The 22,962-nt window shown below is 43.8% G+C and overlaps 1 protein-coding gene across 2 annotated transcripts in view; it reads left to right on the top strand.

Annotated features, from left to right (window-relative positions):
* LOXHD1 (lipoxygenase homology PLAT domains 1) overlaps window positions 1-22,962 on the top strand; it is a 261,656-nt gene that overhangs the window by 197,244 nt on the left and 41,450 nt on the right. Inside the window, exons 33-34 of one of the 2 annotated variants that reach the window (XM_077283599.1) lie at window positions 5,379-5,495; window positions 6,605-6,767. In XM_077283599.1, coding sequence (XP_077139714.1) covers window positions 5,379-5,495; window positions 6,605-6,767 — 280 coding nt within the window. The remainder of the gene's footprint in view (window positions 1-5,378; window positions 5,496-6,604; window positions 6,768-22,962) is intronic. The other variant, XM_077283609.1, reaches the window with a different exon arrangement.

The raw sequence follows: 22,962 nt of genomic DNA, 5'->3' as shown, positions 1-22,962 counted from the left end.
TAAAGACAGACTGTCCCACCTCAGCTGTAGATCTCTGCAGTTCATCCAGAGTGATCATGGGCCTCTTGGCTGCATCTCTGATCAGTCTTCCCCTTGTTTGAGATGAAAGTTTAGAGGGACGGCCGGGTCTTGGTAGATTTGCAGTGGTATGATACTCCTTCCATTTCAGTATGATCACTTGCACAGTGCTCCTTGGGATGTTTAAAGTTTTGGAAATCATTTTGTATAAAAGTCCGGGTTTAAACTTCTCCACAACAGTATCACGGACCTGCCTGTTGTGTTCCTTGGTCTTCATGATGCTCTCTGTGCTTCACACAGAACCCTGAGACTATCACAGAGCAGGTGCATTTATACGGAGACTTGATTACACACAGGTGGATTATATTTATCATCATTAGGCATTTAGGACAACATTGGATCATTCAGAGATCCACAATGAACTTCTGGAGTGAGTTTGCTGCACTGAAAGTAAAGGGGCTGAATAATATTGCACGCCACACTTTTCAGTTTTGAATTTCCACAAAAATTTTAAATAATCAATAAATTTTGTTCAACAATTGTGTTCCACTTGTTGTTGATTCTTCACCAAAAATTTACATTTGGTATCTTTATGTTTGAAGCATGATATGTGGGAAAAGGTTGAAAAGTTCAAGGGGGCCGAATACTTTCGAAAGGCACTGTATATATATTTATATTGAATACAGAGTTAGATAGCATAAAAGCTGATAATTCAATTGCCGGCTTTTGCTAACTCCTTACCAAACCCGACAGGATATGAGACACAGTTACATACCGTAAACCATTTCATACCCGTTATATTTTTACATATTCCTCACTAATAATGTTAGTAGTGTGTGTGTGTGTGCAAAATTTGGGAGCTCTAGGTGTTAAAATAAAGGGTTAAATCACGGAAAAAACTGGCGTGGGCTCACGCACAATTTTCTCTGCCAGAGAGGGAAAGTCAGTGACTGAGGGCAGATATTTATGGCCTATAGAGGGACCATGGTTATTGCCCCCCCCCCCCCCCCCGGCTAAAAACATCTGCCACCAGCCACCCCAGAAAAGGCGCATCTGTAAGATGCAATATAAGCCAGCTCACCCGTGATGCATAAACCAAACCTCGGGAGCACGGACCCGCTGTGTCCAGGCATATAAAATCCAAAAAAGAAGAGAATGTCCAGCTTCACCGAATCCGTAAAAAAGAGTTTTCTTTATTCACAAACTTTAGACATAGAGGATACAGACTTCAGCATGAACCATATGGGTAAGAATCTCAACGTGTTTCTGGAGACTAAGCTCCCTTAATCATGACATTGAAAACTCTTTTTTACGGATTCGGTGAAGCTGGACATTCTCTTCTTTTTTGGTCTGTAAGATGCACCTATTCTGGCACTTAACCTTTCTCTTCCCACTCCCGTGTAGTGGTGGGATATGGGGTAATAAGGGGTTAATGTCACCTTGCTATTGTAAGGTGACATTAAGCCTGGTTAATAATGGAGAGGTGTCAATAAGACACCTATCCACTATTAATCCTATAGTGTGAAAGGGATAAAAATACAAACACACATTAAGAATAAAGTATTTTAATGAAAGAAAGAAAGACTCAGGGTTTTATTATTCTTTATTGTACGCTCATTCCAACTGAAGACCCTCGTTCTCTTGTAAAAAAGTCCAAAATAAAAAAGCAACAATATCCCATATTTGTCCGCCGTACAGTCATGTCCCACGCTGTAAATCCATCTGAAGGGGTTAAATACATTTACAACCAGGAGCCTGCTAATGCATCCACTCCCGGCTGTAAAAGACTGGGGAATGACTCAAATGAAGGTAACGGAGCTTCGGTGACTAGCGGTGCCGTCACCAAAGCTGCGCCCCCTGGTGGCATAAACTCATATGAACTGTAGCGTGAGAAAATATTCCGAAAAATTCCCATGGATCCATTGTATGTCCATTTTGCAAAATCTTGCCATACGGATGACACACGGATACTTTTTGGAGAAAAAAATCGCATCCTCGCATTGAATACGGGTCACTGTTCATGAACATTTCTGCATAAAACTGCATATCTCGGCCGTAAAAAACGGAACGTATTTTTATACATTAGGTGTGACCCCGGCCTAACACTGAGAGAAAGGAGGATGTGAGCAGTGAGAGTTTCAGGACCAGGAGTGGGAGTTCTAATGGATTCATAACATTTTTGCAACAGAAATTAGCTGCATAAAGGAAATTATTTTGTTCATCTTATTGGTTACCTTTACGTTACTAAAATTTGACTTTATTCTGCAATCTTCATTCTTTCATTAATTTTCAGACCCCTTATATGCCGTTTGCATGTGCAGATTTTTCTTTTGCGTATCTCTCCCAGTAATATTGGCTGTATGTGAGATCTGAGTGTATCCAGGGTGGGGCTGTCATCACGTGCTTATTATGTGTTGTATTAGAGCAACTCTAATGCTGTAATTATTTACTCTTCTTGTGCTTTACTCCATGTCTACAGTCTGTTTTCTCTGCCCTCTCTGAGACAGCAAATACTTTCTCCCCTGTCCATGCTTTGGAGATTTATGTCTAAACCCCTCCATATCGTTTCCGCTATATCTAATGATAGTAGAAGAGCGGATGAGAGCAGAGAGAGTTGTCGGGACCAGAAGTTCTGACAGATTTTTAACATTTTGGCAAAAGCATTCAGCTGCATAAAAGACTTACAGAAACTCTACAGTGGCAAAATGGCAGAACATTGTTAATGAAGACTAAATTTGCTTAACCATAGTCATTGTCATTTATGCCTATCACAGCCACGCTCACTCATTCCGCCTGTTAGCATTAGCGTAACATACAGATTTCTCGCTCAGCTGTTTCCTTTTCATCCTACAAATATTTGACTCAGTACAATGTGAATATTTAGACCCCATGTGAAAACTTTCAGGAGTTCTAATTCCTGAAATTCCAGTATCCACCATTCTGCCCTTTCCCACAGTCCATGCGCCCTACGTTCAGCTGGTGACCTACAGTTACAAGCCTTCCTACTGATAACTTATCACTTCTAACTTTTCCGGTGCTGCACCTATTCCCTAGATCTGGAGTGCACTGCTTTTGGCCACCAAACCCCTTCAGATAACTCTCCTAACATCATTTGCTGTGGTTAAACATTGGATGAGTTTCTCAAGGCTGTCAAAATATAATTAATAATTAAAAGTCCGTGATTAATCAATAATTAAATAGTCATTGATTAATAATTAAGGCTGCTATCTCTTTAACCATAGATAATGAGGTTGTTTAATTACAACCCCTTCTCTAATTGCATCCACGCGGAGGACAGAAAGCATCACGTGCGGGCCAAATGAATGGACTGACCGTGCAAGACGTAGATGTATTAGAGCAAGAGTTAAACTTAAAGGGGTTTTACCCATCCTGTACACTCAAGACATATCCACAGGATGGGGCAGTTTTGAAAATTGCTGAGTAAGCAATGTTTGCAATTTTTGGAACTCCCATACAAATGAATATAGTGAGACCTTCATGTTCGGCCTTCTGTTAAGTGCTCCGCATGGGATGTTCCCTAAATTTTTGAGATGGGACTAACTCCCTAATGACTCTCTATGCTGGTTTACACAGTTCTGCTGGTTTATTATGGGAAACTGTCAGTAAGCCTGCCGTAGCTGTGCTCTCTTAATCCAATTGGGAAGTGTCTGGTGTTCAAAAAAAGAGATTTCGTAGAATGAAAATTCGGCAAAAACTCCATGTTGGGACTTTCTGTAGGTCTTGTGTAGCAATAAAAATCAGTAGGAGGATCAGGCCAATGTTTCGGTCTACCGACATTGATCGCGGCCAGAGGGAGTGGACAGTCGTACATCCGCTGCAGTGTAAAGTTTGTAGGGAAGGAATGGAGCCTCTTGGACTTCCTACTGTCTAATAAGCAATGGCTAAAATCGGATTCATGGTCTGAGTTCATCAGTCCAGTCACGGGTCTCTCGACTTGAATTCAGCAGCCTCGTAGGCGTACAGTTGGGCTCAGGAGACCCGACGGGCTGTCTGGACTTCGTGGTCCGTACTTGGACTGTGAATGTGGGACTTGTAAATCTAGCCCAAGAGACTGCTACCGGTCATCACCTACAAGGTTACACAACAAGTGGAAAGAATATTTGGTAATTATTAGGCAACAAATAATCAGTTCTTGATGTTGATGTGTTGGAATCAGGAAAAATGAGAACACGTAGGGATCAGAGCCACTTTATCAGGGGCCACAGATTGGCAATGCGATTGACGCTGCTCTGCCCCAGCATCTTCGGCCTGGCATCCTGGTGCTTACTAGGTCCCGCAAAGTCATAAAGTCCTGCCTGATATGATACGATATTGAACGAGGCCTAGTAAATAGTGATGCGCGAACATGCTGGGATGCTTGTGTGTTAACCAAGTGTCTTCTTGAAAAATATGTTTAAGTCCTTGCGGCTGCATGTCTAACAAAGAGGCAGTCCCTGCATGTGTTTTGGCTGTCAACAGCCGCGAGACATACAGCCGCGGGGACTCGAACATATTTTTCGAGCACACCGAAGACACTCGGTTAGCAGCCGAGCATGCGCCGATAACACCTTATCCGACCACGTTCACTCATCACTACTAGTGATGCCAGGCCAAAAGGTGCTGGGTGCAGAGGTGAGGACCGGCTGCCATGGAGGACCGGACTGGATGCCGGTCAAGGGCAACATAAACTGAATTGCTCATCTCTATAAAATGACGATGGCTAAATGACTGATTCAGAGCGTTTCCAAAATAGCAGATATCGTGAAACTGCTGCAGCGCGATGGGCACTCATTATTGCGCATAACAGTGACTGCTAGCTCTCCTGAAGCACAAATTTCTGGAAAAGCTACTGCTGTCTATGTCAGAAATGTGTCAGAACATCGCAGATTGCTCACGATTTTTTGTGTCTTTAATATCGGCAGAGCTCAATTCGTCATTTTTCTGTTTGTGTGATCTGTAAATTTCCTGCTGATCCATGTAACATATCGTAACTTTTTCTTAATGACGAGCTCAGCCCCGCTCCTCGTGTTTGCATCCCGAGCTTCCAGATGCCCCATTACCTGGAGAAAGCTCACAGTCGGAGGATCAGCGCAGAAAGCTTCTTGTACCGGCTGCTCTGTCACAGTCTATCGGACAGCCCGCATCGCGGTGATAATAGGCCGCCTGATGAATTATTCAGCGCTCGCTGACAGTCGCTGTCGGAGATTATCATGCCTGGAATGTAATATGCCTTTACACGTTGCATGACTGACACCTTCCGATTGATTTTGTTCCATTTCTGTCCTCAAATCAACTTCCACTTGACCCACATACTAAGCGACGTCTGGCTCGCTGACTCCTGCTCACTTCCCTCCCTGCAGCTCGAGGACATCGGCGACGTGATTGAAAAGATCCGTATTGGGCACAATAGCACGGGCATCAATGCCGGATGGCACTTGGACAGAGTGGAGATCCGGAGACTTTTACCAAATGGAAAGGTGGGTTTTGAAATCATTAGGACAAAATTATATTTTTTATTATAGATATTTATTTTGTGCAATTTTTGTTTTTTTTATTTTGTATCATCTTTTGTACATTTTCATGTTCTACATACCAACTACTCACCATAGACAGACCTGATCGGCGCGTTGGTCGTTTGCCCTCTAGGAGATGATTTTTTGGCATCATAAACTTAACTACAGATCCTAGATCATCGTTTTTGAAGCGGAAACCACTAGCAGTGTTTTTCCTGTTAAAAGTCTTTTGCGTAGTTTTTTGGGGTGATTAAATGTGACTCTAGCGCTTTTTCAGGGAGTGGTCCATGCAAAATCTGCCTGAAAAAGAAGTCATGTGCACACGTACATCAGCAGCAATCCGAGCTAGCACCTAACGATTCGGTTTAAACCGCCTAAATGCTGCTTAATTTAGGTGGTGCGACAATTGTGGCGCCCCTCCTCCTGCAACGTAATCGCAGTGTACAGCAGTATATAGTAATATGGCAGTAATTCCAGGTTCAAGTTCCTTCTGGAAACTAAAAAAAAACAAAAAAATATATAAAAAAAATAACAAAAATCAGAAAGTTTGAATCCCCCCTTCCACCCCCATTATTTTCCCAATAGAAAAATAAAGAAATAAAAAATTAGACCATGAAAGTCTAATATAATAATAAATTATTGATCTCCTATGATGAACTCTGTGACGCAAAAAAAAAAGAGAGAAAAACGGGAGGGAAGACCAAAAGTAAAAAACAAAAAGGAAAGGAAATATAATGATGGAAAAGAGATGGACCATAGGGGTATTTTTGCTCTCGGTTCTCTATCGTTTTCTTTTTTCATGGTTTTATGGGGACATATAATTTTAACCACTAGGTGGCTCTCTCCCATGATGCACAGTATGGGGCAGGCATTTAGGAATGTGAACTCTGCGGTAATGCCTTCCCAGGTTTTGCACACGTTAATCAAATCTGTAAGCTATCAAAGGATTATTCCCATCATCAGAGATGCACATGACCGGATAGGTCTTGTAAGAAGAAGCCCTCCTGCAATTTTCTGCTTGTTGAAATTTGCAGCCGTTCTTGAGTTATTAACCTTAATTTCATGTGGCCCAGGGCTCACAAACCGTCACCTTCCCCTGTGATCGATGGTTGGCCAAGTCTGAAGACGACGGAGAAACTATGCGGGAGCTCGTCCCATCAGACATCTTCACCGAAAAACTCGCCAAGGACGGGACTCTGAAGCAGATCGAAATGGAGGTTGAAGACCCCCTGGAGAGTAAGAACATAGGGATTCAGAAGGGGTTGTCTTAGCAGGAGACCACCCATGTAAGGTTAATAGGACATGCACAAACCTATGGAAGATGCTATTGGTACATTGACACAGAAATACGAAATACCAATAGAGCAATGTATTAGAAACCTAAATGAGTACCAGTGTATAATAATAGCCAATTAGATGTGAACTCGCCTTTAGGGCTGCAAAACGAGTTTTTTTCAATCCAGCAAAGCAAATTAAAAGCAAAAATATTTTATTATGACACCATTAAAACAGTAGCACGGGCATAAAAAAAATTTGATGCATTTCGCTTAAGAGTCAGCTAAACTCGAAACGCATCAAGAATATATTTTTTTTGCCCATGCTACTACTTTGATCAAGTCATAATAAAGTATTTTTTTGCTTTTTATTTGTTTTGCTGGATTGAAAAAAATCTTTTTACATCTTGAAACAAGGCTGCTATGCTGTGCATAGTGGAGTGAGTTTATCCTCTGTATGCCTAAATAACTATTGTTAGGAATAGAGCGGATAAGAGACCCTTGCAGTAGATGCTGCACGCACATTCTCCGATTTTTAATTAATCCTTTATAAAGAATTCTTCTTTTAGTTTTTTTTATATTACAGTCTCGGTGTTAATAACTTTATTGGAATCTTGAATTAAAGGCAGTTCTAGTAGGTATCTCCAGAAGACTCGTCTAGATGAGAGATGGCGAAACGCGTACAGACCTTATGATCTCTCGATAGTATATACCCCACTAGCTTTGCACCATCCATGATGTGGTTGCTTTTTGCTCAACCCGTGAGCTAATCATCATAGGGAGCTTGAGGGTAAATGTTTTTTTGCATGTTGTGAGTTAGCCGGTCTTGTAGAATTTGAAGTACATTAGTGCACACATCATAATTTATCAACCGTGGACTCGTTTATATTTGTATATATTAAAAGTTAAGTTTTATCCCTTTTTCGGTGAGTTTTCAAATACCATTTTTAAAAAATAATCATCCGGATAATTATTATCAGTAACTTGTAGATCTACGTATTGAGACCTTTTTTTATATAGTCGCAAACAAGAAGTCATAAAATCACTCTTGTAGATGGGTGAAGTAGAAGCTCGAGTAACATTTCTAGACAGAAAGGACTGGCACATGACTTATTCCTTCCAAAGATTGTACTAAGGACCAAGGGGCGCTCATTACGGGTGGAAGAAAGGCGATTCCGGCAGCTAAATAGGAAAGGGTTCTTTACAGTTAGAGCAGTCAGAATGTGGAATGCCGACCACAAAAGGTAGTAATTGCCGACACTATGACAGCTTTAAAAAAAAAAAAAAAAGGTTGGATGATTTCCTTGATACACATAACATTGGGGGTTATAGTTAATTTAGTGGGAAAATGTATAATTGGTGGAGGAAGGTTGAGCTTGATAGACCTAGGACTTTCTTCAACCTATGTAACTATATACAGTATGTTGTACCTCCTGGGTTTTAAAATTTGTTTTTCCGGGTGAGATATTATAAAGGATCCCATTCGCGCCCTTCACCCCTTTTCCAGGTGAGAGGAGCATGGCTAATTGTTTTTACGGAAAGATGCTGCAAGGACATCCTAAACACCAAAGAGGATCATGATATATCCATAATTCGGGTTAATATTACATTTCTGTAGTTTCTCAAGGCCACATATCCTGAAGCTTGAACCCACAATTCATGTCGCCTGGTCACAGATACTGGGGAGATGGACATAGTGTATGTCGCTTGTTAATATAAATGCAGATACATTATCAGTAGCATCGTAGCATAATTATTTCTGAGTTGCAGCCTCATTATTACTTACCAGACAACAGATTCCTTATGGCGCAGACCTGTTCTCACAGCAGCAAAGGCCACATTTATCTCAATCCTAACCGATGTCTGGAGGACTGGGCCTGTAAATTATCTGCACCACTCATCTTTATAAACGCAGATCCAGTGTCAGTAACATCATTATTACTGAGCAGCTGTATCATTATACCTGAATAGACCATGGTTTTCTTATGGCAAGGACAAGTTCTTACAGCAGCAAAGGCCCCATATATCTCAATCCTAATCAGAGTTAGGAGAGTTGGGCCCGTACATTATAAACTAAACATCACTCATCTATATAAATAAGTACACAACTCACAGTTGCGTTATTTTTAATGAGCAGTAGCCTCTTTATTACTGAGTAAATGACACGATCCTTATGACACAGTCTTCTTCTTACAGGCACAAAGGCCTCCTATATCTCTATCCTAATCAGTATCAGGAAAACTAGGCCTTTCAATGAAAACATCACTTGTTTGTATCAATGCAAATACAGTTTCAGTAGCGTCATTATTAGTGATCAGCCGCCTGTTTATTACTGAGCAGTTGACAGGTTCCTGATGACGTAGTCCTGATCTTACAGCAGCAAAGGCATAATATATACATCTCAATCGCTGTCAGAATTTTCATAGTCATAAAAATACAGAAAAATCTTTAAATGAGAAGGTGTGTCCAAACTTTTGGTCTGTACTGTAGGATAGGACAAAACCCGTATGACTGGTGACTTGAGCCTGTTTATAGGGTCTCTTAGATAACCTGGCTCTGTAGGTGTCACCGTGCCTCCTGGGTGTAGGGCGGACAGGTAACCTGCAATTAGCTGTCCTGACGGTCTCTGAAATAAGGCATAGAGGTCCTTACTCCCTCGGTGTTCTGGCTACCGGGATGTTGCGCCTCAGAAGGAGACAGCTTGAGCGGGGCTGGTCCCCTTCTGGTATCCTCTCCTTTGCTTCCTTCACACTCGCTGCAATACAGTTCTGCCTTTCAATGTCTCTTTCTGGGAGCTGCAGCTCTGAGGGCATGCACAGCTCCTTTAACCTTCTGTCCTCCTCAGACTACTATCTGGAACTCCTGACTGGAGCTCTGTCAGGAACTGACTCCTGTCTGGAACTGTCTACGGTAACTTTCCCCACTGACGACTGAAATATTACATATTCTACATATATATATGTGTATATATATATATATATATATATATATATATATATATATATATACAGTAGAGACCAAAAGTTTGGACACACCTTCTCATTTAAAGATTTTTCTGTATTTTCATGACTGTGAAAATTGTACATTCACACTGAAGGCATCATCAAGACTATGAATTAACACATGTGGGATTATATACTTAACAAAAAAGTGTGAAACAACTGAAATTATATCTTATATTCTAGGTTCTTCAAAGTAGCCACCTTTTGCTTTGATGACTGCTTTGCACACTCTTGGCATTCTCTTGATGAGTTTCAAGAGGTAGTCACCGGGAATGGTTTTCAATTCACAGGTGTGCCCTGTCAGGTTTAATAAGTGGGATTTCTTGCCTAAATGGGGTTGGGACCATCAGTTGTGTTGTGCAGAAGTCTGGTGGATACACAGCTGATAGTCCTACTGAATAGACTGTTAGAATTTGTATTATGGCAAGAAAAAAGCAGCTAAGTAAAGAAAAACGAGTAACCATCATTACTTTAAGAAAAATTGGGCAAACTTTGAAAGTGTCCCCAAGTGCAGTGGCAAAAACCATCAAGCGCTACAAAGAAACTGGCTCACATGAGGACCGCCCCAGGAAAGGAAGACCAAGAGTCACCTCTGCTTCTGAGGATAAGTTTATCCGAGTCACCAGCCGCATAAATTGCAGGTTAACAGCAGCTCAGATTAGAGACCAGGTCAATGCCCCACAGAGTTCTAGCAGCAGACACATCTCTACAACAACTGTTAAGAGACTTTGTGCAGCAGGCCTTCATGGTAAAATAGCTGCAAGGAAACCACTGCTAAGGAAAGCAACAAGCAGAAGAGACTTGTTTGGGCTAAAGAACACAAGGAATGGACATTAGACCAGTGGAAATCCGTGCTTTGGTCTGATGAGTCCAAATTTGAGATATTTGGTTCCAACCACCTTGTCTTTGTGCGACGGAGAAAAGGTGAACGGATGGACTCTACATGCCTGGTTCCCACCGTGAAGCACGGAGGAGGAGGTGTGATGGTGTGGGGGTGCTTTGCTGGTGACACTGTTGGGGATTTTTTCAAAATTGAAGGCATACTGAACCAGCATGGCTACCACAGCATCTTGCAGCGGCATGCTATTCCATCCAGTTTGCGTTTAGTTGGGCCATCATTTATTTTTCAACAGCACAATGACCCCAAACACACCTCAGGCTGTGTAAGGGCTATTTGACCAAGATGGAGAGTGAAAGGGTGCTACGCCAGATGACCTGGCCTCCACAGTCACCAGACCTGAACCCAATCGAGATGGTTTGGGGTGAGCTGGACCGCAGAGTGAAGGCAAAAGGGCCAACAAGTGCTAAGCATCTCTGGGAACTCCTTCACGATTGTTGGAAGACTATTCCCAGTGACTACCTCTTGAAGCTCATCAAGAGAATGCCAAGAGTGTGCAAAGCAGTCATTAAAGCAAAAGGTGGCTACTTTGAAGAACCTAGAATATAAGACATAATTTCAGTTGTTTCACACTTTTTTGTTAAGTATATAATTCCACATGTGTTAATTCATAGTTTTGATGCCTTCAGTGTGAATGTACAATTTTCATAGTTTGAAAATACAGAAAAATCTTCAAATGAGAAGGTGTGTCCAAATTTTTGGTCTGTACTGTATATATGGGGAGTGTCCTAATAAATAGGAGCAGGGGCTCCCCCTGGTGGCCTGGAGTGTGAATGTGTCACGTGTTTGTGATACCTGGATGCAGTTAGCCTTTTTTGCCTCCAAACGTAGCATCACTCTCCCCAAGAGGAAAGCAATACCACTGCGACGACCAGGACCCTGGGGCGCCGCACTCTTCCCCCCCCCCCCCCCATTAAATCCAGTACTCCCAGGCTGGGAACAGAAAAACAACAGTTACAGGTTAGCAAAATACATACAAATTTTTGAAATGCTATAAAACAAGTTAATACTATATCTAAGCTTCCCTTTATGGGAAGTGAGGACACTTGAACCTTTTATTAACTATATACATTGTATGCATACTTTCACGGATAGAAAACTTTAGTAAAACAGTATGATTCCTAGCTAACTATTAAGTGCCACGACCCTCATGGGTATACTATTTCAAAGTTTTTAATCCGACCTCCGCAGGTTACTTTATTCTCTTAATTTCATCAAAAGTGCATCAGAATATCAGCTACAGAAAACGCGACTCTATCTAAAGTGAAATCTCAACTCTCATACTGTATTAGCTCTTTAATATATTAACCTGCTATCTTGTAACACACAAGTGTATCTATCATAGTGAAACTAGCAAACATTCCCTTTAAGGGTTCCAACAACATTCGAGTCTCTTTTAATGAGGTAGTGCAAAGTATCAATCACATTAATATTCAAGTCAATTAAAACTTTAGAAACAGCAGCAACAATGCGAGGGACCCGTCATTAACCCTCAACGTTGGCTTGCGCGGGCTGCAAGGCGTGTATCCAGACCCAGAATCCTGCCATGCGAAATGGGTTTTTCTTCAGGTCTCTGGAAAACAAAACACTTTCTAGCAACATTAGAAACAGTCTCTTTAGAAGCAGTCTCTTCAAAAGCTTCTTTTTGTAAAACCAGTAGGAAGCACCTTTAAGAAGGTGCAAACTATTTACAGTAAAGTCTTGACCATGCACAGTACATGATTCCCAGTTCGTTAAGGCAACTTGTGCAAACATGTGCAAAACTTAGGATCCTCTTAAAACTGAGGACCCCTATAAGAAATAACCTTGGCCGGGTTCAATAAACTTTAGCAGCAAAGAGTTTTTAACAGTGAACTATTTACAGTCATTTTTCAAATTTTCCTGTAGTTTACTGGGGTATCACTGGTAAAGGCAGTCCCTTTGGATACAGGCGGCTACCAGGTACTGCATACGGTGCGCCTGCACTCCTGATGGGGATTTAGGTGCCCACTGACCTCCGTTCCACAACAGCTTGGGTGCAGGTGATGATTGGCCCAGTGGCTACTGCAGTCTCCGTAGTGGTGATGGTACACACCATGGTTTTAGTGGTGGTGCAGGCAGGGGTGACAGTGGGAGTGTTGGTGGTTGCAGCTGCTTTAGCACAAGGGGGTGCTGTTACTGCATGAGGAGGCACGGCTGGTGTCTTGGAGCTAGACAGTCTTGTGATGGGGTCTCTATATTTATGCACATTTAGAGAAAACCACCCTTTTGCGCCAAAGTGTCTGGTATATGTGACGCGATCCCCTGGGTACAGATCCCTGTCCGGGTGTCCTTCCCAAAGGTGGGACTCCACGTCCCTCCTGTTAACAAAGATTTCGGCATACAGTCCCTGCTCTTTTATGAAACCCCAGCCTCCTTTTAGCTTGAAGGTGACCACTATGCCCTGCTTAAGCGGGGCCTGGGCCATGGCTTGCAGTTCCCGTTCATCAAAGGCTCTGCGCTGGGCCTGGTGTTCTTCCTCCCTTTCCTCCCATTGGCAGGTGAGCTGCCGCTGGTACTCGTCCCAGCTCAGAACCTCCAGGGTTCCTCCCTCGCTCTCCTTCCTCCCAGGGAACCCCATGAGATCAGGTCCCGGATTGACCCAGCGGTAAACTGTCTTTTTCGCGTAGACCTCCCCAGGTAGGTTGGCGGGTTGAATTGGGGCCTTTAAGAACTGCTCCATCCCCGTAGGCTGGTCCCATTGCCCTAGGTTTTGCATCCGGCTGGACCCGTAGGGCGGTGGCGCTGCAATGGGGCCTATCAACAGTTCATCGGCTACCAGGGCAGGGTTGGCGTCCTTACCTGCCACTGCAGTATCATCTCCGGTGCCAGTGTTCTCCGTTGGTGTCGGAGGCTGTTGGACAGGAAGCGGTGCTGGCAGGTCTTCCACGGGTGTCGTCTGACACGTGGCTTTGGCGCTCAGCTGCATCTGTAGGAGCCGGTCGATGAGCTTTTCCACTCCGGCCTGCAGGAATTAAGGGCCAACTGGTGATGCCTGGCCGTGGTGTCTTTCCAGGTGGCTGGGGGAGTCCTCCACTTCTACCCCACACTCCAGTTCCGGGCTGCTGGCCATGGTGTCCTCAACGCTGCTCCCTCCCTCCTGGTCTCTTCCCGCTCTCTCTTTCGGGGGCGGTTCCTTCTTCCTCCCGCCATTTAGGATCAGAAGGCGGTTCCCTGTTACTGACGGACACGTCCTCAGGGTACAGAGATACTTGGACTGGGCGGCCATTATTTTTCACGCTTCTTAGTTAGTTCCCACCCATGATGGCACGCCCTTCTTCTCCAGCGCTCCTCGTGGCGCTGTAATGGCGGCGGTTTTGGTGGCAATTTTGGCAGTCTTTTGCAATGCACAGTCTTTCAATAAATCAAAGTTCAGGCACAATTCTGGCACAGTCTCTAGTCGCACATGACCCGATTCACGGGGTTTAGTAGATCCTGTTCATGATGCCAAGTTGGATCGCCCCCCCAAGAGAAGTGGGGTACTCGGTACCGGGTCCCCAGGTTCTTCGATTTACAGGGGAATGTCACGGTGGCTGACCCGGTCCGTGGCCCTGGGACGTCCGTGTAAAAGGGAAAGGTCTTTAAAGGGATAAACGAGGACACAAGGTTGCAGTCTCTTTACCTTTGCTGAAGACTTCAGCATCCACAGTCCAGGGTACCAAATCACAGGGCAGGCAGAGTCCGGCCGGTTTGGAGGCAAGTCCAGAGTTCCCTTGTCCAGGTGGAAATCAGTAGCCTTCCCTTGCGCTGCGGTGGTGTAGTCCCTTACTGCCTATGGCTTCACATAAGGGTCTCACAGATGCAATGTTTCGCTCTCTCTGTTCCCCATATAGGATAGGACAAAACCCGTATAACTGGTGACTTGAGCCTGTTTGTAGGGTCTCTTAGATAACCCGGCTCTGTAGGTGTCACCGTGCCTCCTGGGTGTAAGTGCGGACAGGTAACCTGCAATTAGCTGTCCTGCCGATCTCTGAAATAAGGCATAGAGGTCCTTACTCCCTCATTGTTCCGGCTACCAGGATGTTGCGCCTCAGAAGGAGACAGCTTGAGCGGGGCTGGTCCCCTTCTGGTATCCTCTCTTTTGCTTCGGCTTCCTTCACGCTCGCTGCAATACAATTCTGCCTTTCAATGTCTCTTCTGGGGGCTGCAGCTCTGAGGGCATGCACAGCTCCTTTAACCTTCTGTCCTCCTTGGACTACTGTCTGGAACTCCTAACAGAACTCCTGACTGGAGCTCTGTCTGGAACTGACTAACTTTCCCTACAGACTACCAGTTATATATATATATATATATATATATATATATATATATATATATATATATATATATATATACAGTTAGGTCCATATATATTTGGACAGAGACATCATTTTTCTAATTTTGGTCATAGACATTACCACAATGAATTTTAAACAAAACAATTCAGATGCAGGTGAAGTTCAGACTTTCAGCTTTCATTTGAGGGTATCCGCATTAAAATTGGATGAAGGGTTTAGGAGTTTCAGCTCCTTAACATGTGCCACCCTGTTTTTAAAGGGACCAGAAGTAATTGGACAGATTCAATAATTTTAAATAAAATGTTCATTTTTAGTACTTGGTTGAAAACCCTTTGTTGGCAATGACTGCCTGATGTCTAGAACTCATGGACATCACCAGACGCTGTGTTTCCTCCTTTTTGATGCTCTGCCAGGCCTTCACTGCGGTGGTTTTCAGTTGCTGTTTGTTTGTGGGCCTTTCTGTCTGAAGTTTAGTCTTTAACAAGTGAAATGCATGCTCAATTGGGTTGAGATCAGGTGACTGACTTGGCCTTTCAAGAATATTCCACTTCTTTGCTTTAATAAACTCCTGGGTTGCTTTGGCTTTATGTTTTGGGTCATTGTCCATCCGTAGTATGAAACAACGACCAATCAGTTTTGCTGCATTTGGCTGGATCTGAGCACACAGTATGGCTCTGAAGACCTCAGAATTCATTCTGCTGCTTCTGTCCTGTGTCACATCATCAATAAACACTAGTGACCCAGTGCCACTGGCAGCCATGCATGCCCAAGCCATCACACTGCCTCCACCATGTTTTACAGATGATGTGGTATGCTTTGGATCATGAGCTGTACCACGCCTTCACCATACTTTTCTCTTTCCATCATTCTGGTAGAGGTTGATCTTGGTTTCATCTGTCCAAAGAATGTTCTTCCAGAACTGTGCTGGCTTTTTTAGATGTTTTTTAGCAAAGTCCAGTCTAGCCTTTTTATTCTTGTTGCTTATGAGTGGTTTGCACTGTGCAGTGAACCCTCTGTACTTTCATGCAGTCTTCTCTTTATGGTAGATTTGGATATTGATCCGCCAACCTCCTGGAGAGTGTCGGTCACTTGGTTGGCTGTTGTGAAGGGGGTTCTCTTCACCATGGAGATTATTCTGCGATCATCCACCACTGTTGTCTTCCGTGGGCGCCCAGATCTTTTTGCATTGATGAGTTCACCAGTGCTTTCTTTCTTTCTCAGGATGTACCAAACTGTAGATTTCTCCTTCGCCTCATTGGGGGACACAGACCATGGGTGTAGCTGCTGCCACTAGGAGGCTGACACTAAGTGAAAACAAAGAAAGTTAGCTCCTCCCCTGCAGTATACACCCTCCTGCTGGCTCCCAGCTAACCAGTTCTTGCTTAGTGTCCGTAGGAGGCACACGGACGGGTCTGCTTTTCAGACCCAAAGAACTCTTCTCACTTTTACTTTTTACAACGGACGAAGGGGGCGACGGATTCTTTCATGTTCCGCTCTCCCCCGAACCAACAACAGGCGAGCAAGGGAGTTTCACCTCTCCGTATCCTCTCCTGCAATGTGGGAAGCCACTGCCTGAGCTGATTTTTAGGGGCGACGGGCCCCTTCAAGGGCACCGATCTCCCCCCTCCCTCATCAGACGAGCACTGGAGTGTCACCTTCAGTATCCTCTTCTGCAGCCAGGCCTATTGCCGGACATTTTGCCCTGCCCACCAGGTTTTACCCTCGGCTGTACAGAGGCACTTTACAACATGGCGTCCGAGCAGCCCCCACTGCACCACCACTATTAAGAGCGGATGGTACAAGGAGGCGGACGGTTCCTCTCCTCCTCCCTGCTAAAGGGACGATGGATTGAGGTCCTCTCTATACCTGCACCGTCCAAACAGCAGCGACAGCAAAGTTTTCCTAATGATCTGCTGAACAGAGCTGCATACTCTGCCTTGCGGCAGATTCCTAGGTAAGTGCTGGGATTTGTGCGGCTGGAGGGCTCTGCGTAACCGGCGTTTTTTTCGCCCTCCTTCCCTTTTTTCCAAGCGGCGGGGTTTTTACCCTTCTTTCTCACTCGGCGCTGGCCGGCATCAAAAATTTAGCCCCCGGCTTCAGCTGCGTGTAGGCCGCATCCCGGAGTCTCCGCCCATGCTAGGCCGCGTGTTTAGGCTCCGCCTCCCTATTCAGGCGCTTCTCGCTCAGGACGAGAACACCACATATCCTCGGCGGCCATGTTCATCTCCCTGCCGCTTCCGGACACGAGCTGTGTACATCCGGAAGCGGCTGCGGCATCGGTCCCGGCGCTGCTTTCAGCGCTGGAGATTCTAATCCAACGCTGACGGGGGATTCAGGAACCAGGTAGGAAGATGCCGCTCCGTCCCTCCCCCCACTCTCCTTCCCATTATACAGGGGAGAAATAGGGTTTTTCCATAAACGCAGAAGTATTCCCTGGTCCTTGAGCTAGTCTTAATAGGCTCCTGACCAGCCACTCCGGTCTTAGTTTCACGACCAGCATCCCCTGGTCTTAAGGGTACATGACAAGCATTCTTTGCTCTTTAAGTCATGACCAACCAGAAGCCGGTCACTTTTACCAGAGTACTTAGTTCCAGTGAGCTCAGGAGCCCTCCGCCGCCGCCGATCCCGGCTCTTCCCACAGTACCTAGTTCCCCTCAAGGAGCTTCTCCTCTGGTGTAATCCTTGAAAAATGCCCCGGTCTTAAAGGCATATGACCAGCATGCCCTGGTCTTGAAGGCACGTGACCAGTATGCCCTGGTCTTAAGGCTCATGACCAGTATGCCCTGGTCTTAAAGGCACGTGACCAGTATGCCCTGGTCTTAAGGGCACGTGACCAGTATGCCCTGGTCTTAAAGGCACGTGACCAATATGCCCTTGTCTTAAAGGCACGTGACCAGTCTGCCCTGGTCTTAAAGGCACGTGACCAGTATGCCCTGGTCTTAAGGGCACGTGACCAGCATGTCCTGGTCTTAAGGACATGTGACCAGTATACATTGGTCTTACGCACATGGCCAGTATGGTCTTAAAGGCGCATGACCAGCTTACCCTGGTCTTAAAAGCATATGACCAGTATGCCCTGGTCTTAAAGGTACATGACCAGTATGCCCTGGTCTTAAAGGTACATCACCAGTACACCCTGGGCTTAAAGGTACATCACCAGTACGCCCTGGTCTTAAAGGTACATGACCAGTATGCCCTGGTCTTAAAGGTACATGACCAGTATGCCCTGGTCTTCAGGCACATGACCAGCATGCCCTGGTCTTAAAGCCCCATGACCAGTATGCTCTGGTCTTAGAGACACATGCCCGGTATGCCCTGGCATAACCAGTAGGCCCTGGTTCTTAAAGGCACATGACCATTTAACGGTACATAAACAGTATGCCCCCCTAAAGGCACAAGACCAGTATTCCCTAGTCTTAAAGGTGCACGACCAGTATTTACTGGTCTTAAGGGCACATCATCAATCCGAAGCTGGTCACCCTAACGGAGCTCTGGAGCCTTCCACCACTCATCCCCTAACCGCAACCCATGGTTTTCTCGGACCAAGAGATTGAATCCCTCGGTGAACCCTCTGTGGCTCGGAGTGCTCGCAGGACCGAGATACATGGTCCCTCTCCTACATGGGAGCCGTCGGCTAGCAGGGGCCGCAAGTGTTCTAGAAAAACGTACAGGCGTCTGCAAAACGGAAGTTTTCATTTCCTGATCTCTCCCCTATGATTGGTTGAGAACAACGCTGAATATGGATCGCATATTGCCTTGGATTGCCAGAGCTTCAGAAAAGGAGGGTGTTAGCCGGAGTATTACCACAGCAGCGCGTGTTACTTCATATAAGCAGCAGAATCCAACGTAAGGCAAACTGTGTTTAATATATGCAGCTTGAACTGGAACAAAATAAGAAAGCTTTGACAGTAACTACCGATATAATCTAGTCCATGTAACACATGTCTCTCTGTGAAGGAAACAGCAGCAGACTGATGCAATCAGTGAGTGTCCTGTGACCTTTTTTTTTTTTAAGGCAAACTTTAACAATCACAGCATAGCTGACAAATGAACACTCATAGACATTCAATGCAGACTACAACAGGAATGGAGTTGTTGCATTTAAACTTATTCCAACACCCCCACTCAACAACTGCTTATCCTGTTAGTCCCATTGCAGTTCTGAATTCTTCAAACTTGGCTCTTGACAATGGCTTTGTCAAAACATCTGCTAACATCTTGTCAGATTCACAGTAAACAAACTTTAGAACTTCACGCTCTACTAAGTCACGCAAGTGATGATGTTTAACATCAATGTGCTTTGTTCTTGCACTTATCCTTTCACTGCTGGCGAGCTTGATACATCCTTGGTTGTCCTCATAGATAACAGTTGGTTCAGCTAGTGGTTTGCCGAATTCTTCCAAAAGTTGCTTCAACCAAATTAACTCTTGACTTGCATGAGCAGCTGATGTATATTCTGCTTCTGTAGAAGACAATGCAACTGACACTTGTTTTCTACTCGACCATGAGATTGAAGTGTGTCCTAACTTGAACAAGTAACCACTTGTTGATCTTCGATCACTTGAGTCTCCAGCCCAATCTGCATCTACATATCCTCTGAGAATTAGATCTCCTGATGCAGAAATCTTTAGACTTAACTCTTGGGTTGCCTTAAGATACTGAAGAAGTCTCTTAATTGCATTCCAATCTCTTTGGCGTGGCTTGCTTACACGTCGGCAGAGAATTCCCACTGTGGCTGAGATATCTGGACGGGTTGTGGTTGCTATGTATAGAAGTGCCCCCACTGCTTGTCTGTAACTGTCATTTGTGGGTAGCAGATCTTCTTCTCCTTCCAATTTTAGGTAAGATGGATCCATTGGAGTTAATATGCCTTTGGCTTCTGACATTCCAAACTGGTTTAGAACTGTGGAGATTTTAGAATTTTGATTAAGAAGAAAACTTCCATCTTCCTCTCTCTGGATTTGGATTCCCAAATAGTATGTCACATCTCCAAGGTCCTTGGTCTCGAAATGCTTGTTCAGAATTTGACCTAGTTTTGAAATTTCTCTCTCTTCTTGATGCGCTATTATTACATCATCCACATATAGAATAACATACATCCAATCTTGTGATACACCTTTTGTATACAAACATGGATCCGCTTGAGACCTTTTAAATCCTTCGTCGATTAACACTTTGTTCATCTTAGTGTTCCATGCTCTTGCTGATTGCTTAAGGCCGTAGAGAGATTTTTGCATTCTGCAAACAAGGTTCTCTTTACCCCTTTTAACATAGCCTTCTGGTTGAGTCATGTACAGCTCTTCTTCAATGTCTCCATGTAGAAAGGCTGTTTTGATGTCAAAATGTCTTACTTTCATCTGCTGAACAGCAGCTATGGATAATAAAGTTCTGAATGTAGTTTGCTTGGCAACTGGAGCAAAAGTAGCATCATAATCTTCACCATATTTTTGTGAATATCCTTTTGCGACCAATCTTGCTTTAAAACGGTGAATATTACCTTCAGAGTCATATTTGTTCTTAAAGACCCACTTACATCCAATTGCTTTCTTGCCTTGAGGTAGCTCTGTGAGCTCCCATGTTTTGAGCTTATGAAGGGATTCCATTTCTTCATCAGCAGCTTTTATCCATTTTTGCTTCTTATGAATAGGCAGTTTTTGCATTTCCTGCCATGACTGTGGCTCTTCTTCTGGAATTGATCTGACCATATAAGAAAGGCGTTTAGCTGGAATTCCTTTATTTGATCTTTCTGATCTTCTGATCTCCTGAGGTTGGCTTGGTTCTTCTGTTTCTTTTTCAGTACTTTCAGAGCATATCCAGACTTCAGTATTTTCTTTGAGATTCTCTTCAATGTCTGGAATCACTGACTGAAATTCTTGTTCCTTAGGTTGAATTATTTGCGTAACCTCATAAAATTTGAGCGATACTGAGTTTTCATCAATCACTACATCTCTGCTGATTGTTACTGTGTTGGTCTGTGGATGCAGGATTCTGTATCCTTTCTGAGTTTCACTGTACCCCACAAGAACTCCTTCCTTTGCATGAGATTCCCACTTAGAACGTTTTTCTTTGGGAACATGCACAAAAGTTTTGCTTCCGAATATCCTGAGATGCTTCAGGTTGGGCTTCTCACAGTTCCATAGCTCATATGGAGTTTTACTTGTAGCTTTACTTGGCAGTCGATTTTGAAGATAGGTAGCAGTCATGATGGCTTCTCCCCAATATGTTGTAGGTAGGTTTCCATCAAATAGCATACTTCTTCCACTTTCACAAAGAGTTCGGTTCTTTCTCTCTGCTGTGCCATTCTGCTCTGGGTTGTATGGAACGGTTGTCTGGAACACGATTCCATTCTTTTTCAGGATGGTTTGCACTTTACCACTTGTATATTCAGTTCCATTATCTGCTCGCAGTACCTTTGGTATTCTTCCAAATTTGTTAAGAACTGCAGCAAGATATTCTTCAAGTTTCTGTGGAACTTCATCTTTACTTTGAAGTAGGTAAGTAACAGTATATCTGGAATAATCATCAATGAATGTGAGAAAATATCTCTTCTTGCTGGGAGTAAGAACACTCATTGGACCACACACATCTGTATGTATCAAATCCAGTATCTGTGCAGATTTAGTAGTGCTTACTTTAGGAAACGATTTTCTGGACATTTTCCCTTTTAGACAACTTGTGCACTTCATTGTTTGATTACACTGGTTGATTGCAATACCATTTGCAAGTTGAGCTAGTTTCTTTACTGCTTCTGGATCTCTGTGGCCTAGGCGTCTGTGCCACACATGAATACAGTCCTTATGAAAATCTTGTCTAGCACTGTAAACAGTTTCATTGCATTTCAGCTGATAAAGTTCATCTTTGATTTTTCCTTCGGCAAGGGTATGACCCTTCTTTGAAATGATGCATCTGTCATCCTTAAATGTAACTATATTTCCTTGTTGTGCAAGCTTCTTTACAGATAAAAGGTTACTTTCAAGTTTGGGAACATACAGCACGTCTTTAACTGGGATTTTTCTGACTTGTGCTGAGGATTGAACTTGACAATGGAAATAACCATCTCCTATTCCTTCTGATGTCATATAGTGACCATTAGCTAAAATTACCTTTTCAGACTTGCTTTCATCTAGATTAATGAAGAAATCCTTATCACGTGTCATGTGAGCAGTCGCTCCAGAGTCAATACACCAAACATGGTTTGCATATGGGCTTGTGCTGACCCCAAATGCAGTCGCAATACATGCATCTTCCTTCTTTACAGCTGTTTTAACCTTTTGATGACTGTCCTGCTTTTTAAACTGATTCATTCTTGCTTTCCACACTCTGCAGTCTGCTTTAAGGTGACCAGGCTTTTTACAGACAAAACATTCACGAGTTTCCTTTAAATGACTCTGAGCTTTAGAAAAGTACTGTGTCTTTAATGCTGTTTCTGCTTTGCATATATTATTGCTAATAGTCTCTGACTTTCTCTTGTATTCATCTGCAAGTTTCCCTTTCACATATTCTAGTGTGAGTTCATCATCTGGTCTGGCATCTAATGCAGTCACAAGCGTGTCATAACTTTCTGGAAGACCACTTAATAGTAATGCAGCAACATGAAAATCTTTAATTTCTTCACCAATACCCCTTAGGCGCTCCACAATCTCTAGGGTGTTTCTGATATAGTCCTGCATATGCTGGCCATCACTTAATTTAGACTGATACAGCTTTCTCATAAGATATAGCTTATTGCTGAGATTTGACCTTTCATGCACTTTCTGTAATTCTTCCCACATTTTCTTTGCAGTATCACATTTGCATACATGTACAATCTGGTTATCATCTATGCTGAGGGAAATAGTGCTTTGTGCTTTCTGATCAGTCTCTAGCCAATCACCCGGTACTGGGTCAGGCACAGGCTGTTCAATACATTTCCATGTACCCTCTCTTATAAGTAACATCTTTACCTTGAATTTCCAGGAGCTG

The sequence above is a fragment of the Ranitomeya variabilis genome, chromosome 1, assembly GCF_051348905.1.
Source record: "Ranitomeya variabilis isolate aRanVar5 chromosome 1, aRanVar5.hap1, whole genome shotgun sequence".
Classification (NCBI taxonomy): Eukaryota; Metazoa; Chordata; class Amphibia; order Anura; family Dendrobatidae; genus Ranitomeya; species Ranitomeya variabilis.
The sequence above is the reverse complement of the archived record's forward strand: the minus strand, read 5'-3'. Positions and strand labels throughout refer to the sequence as shown.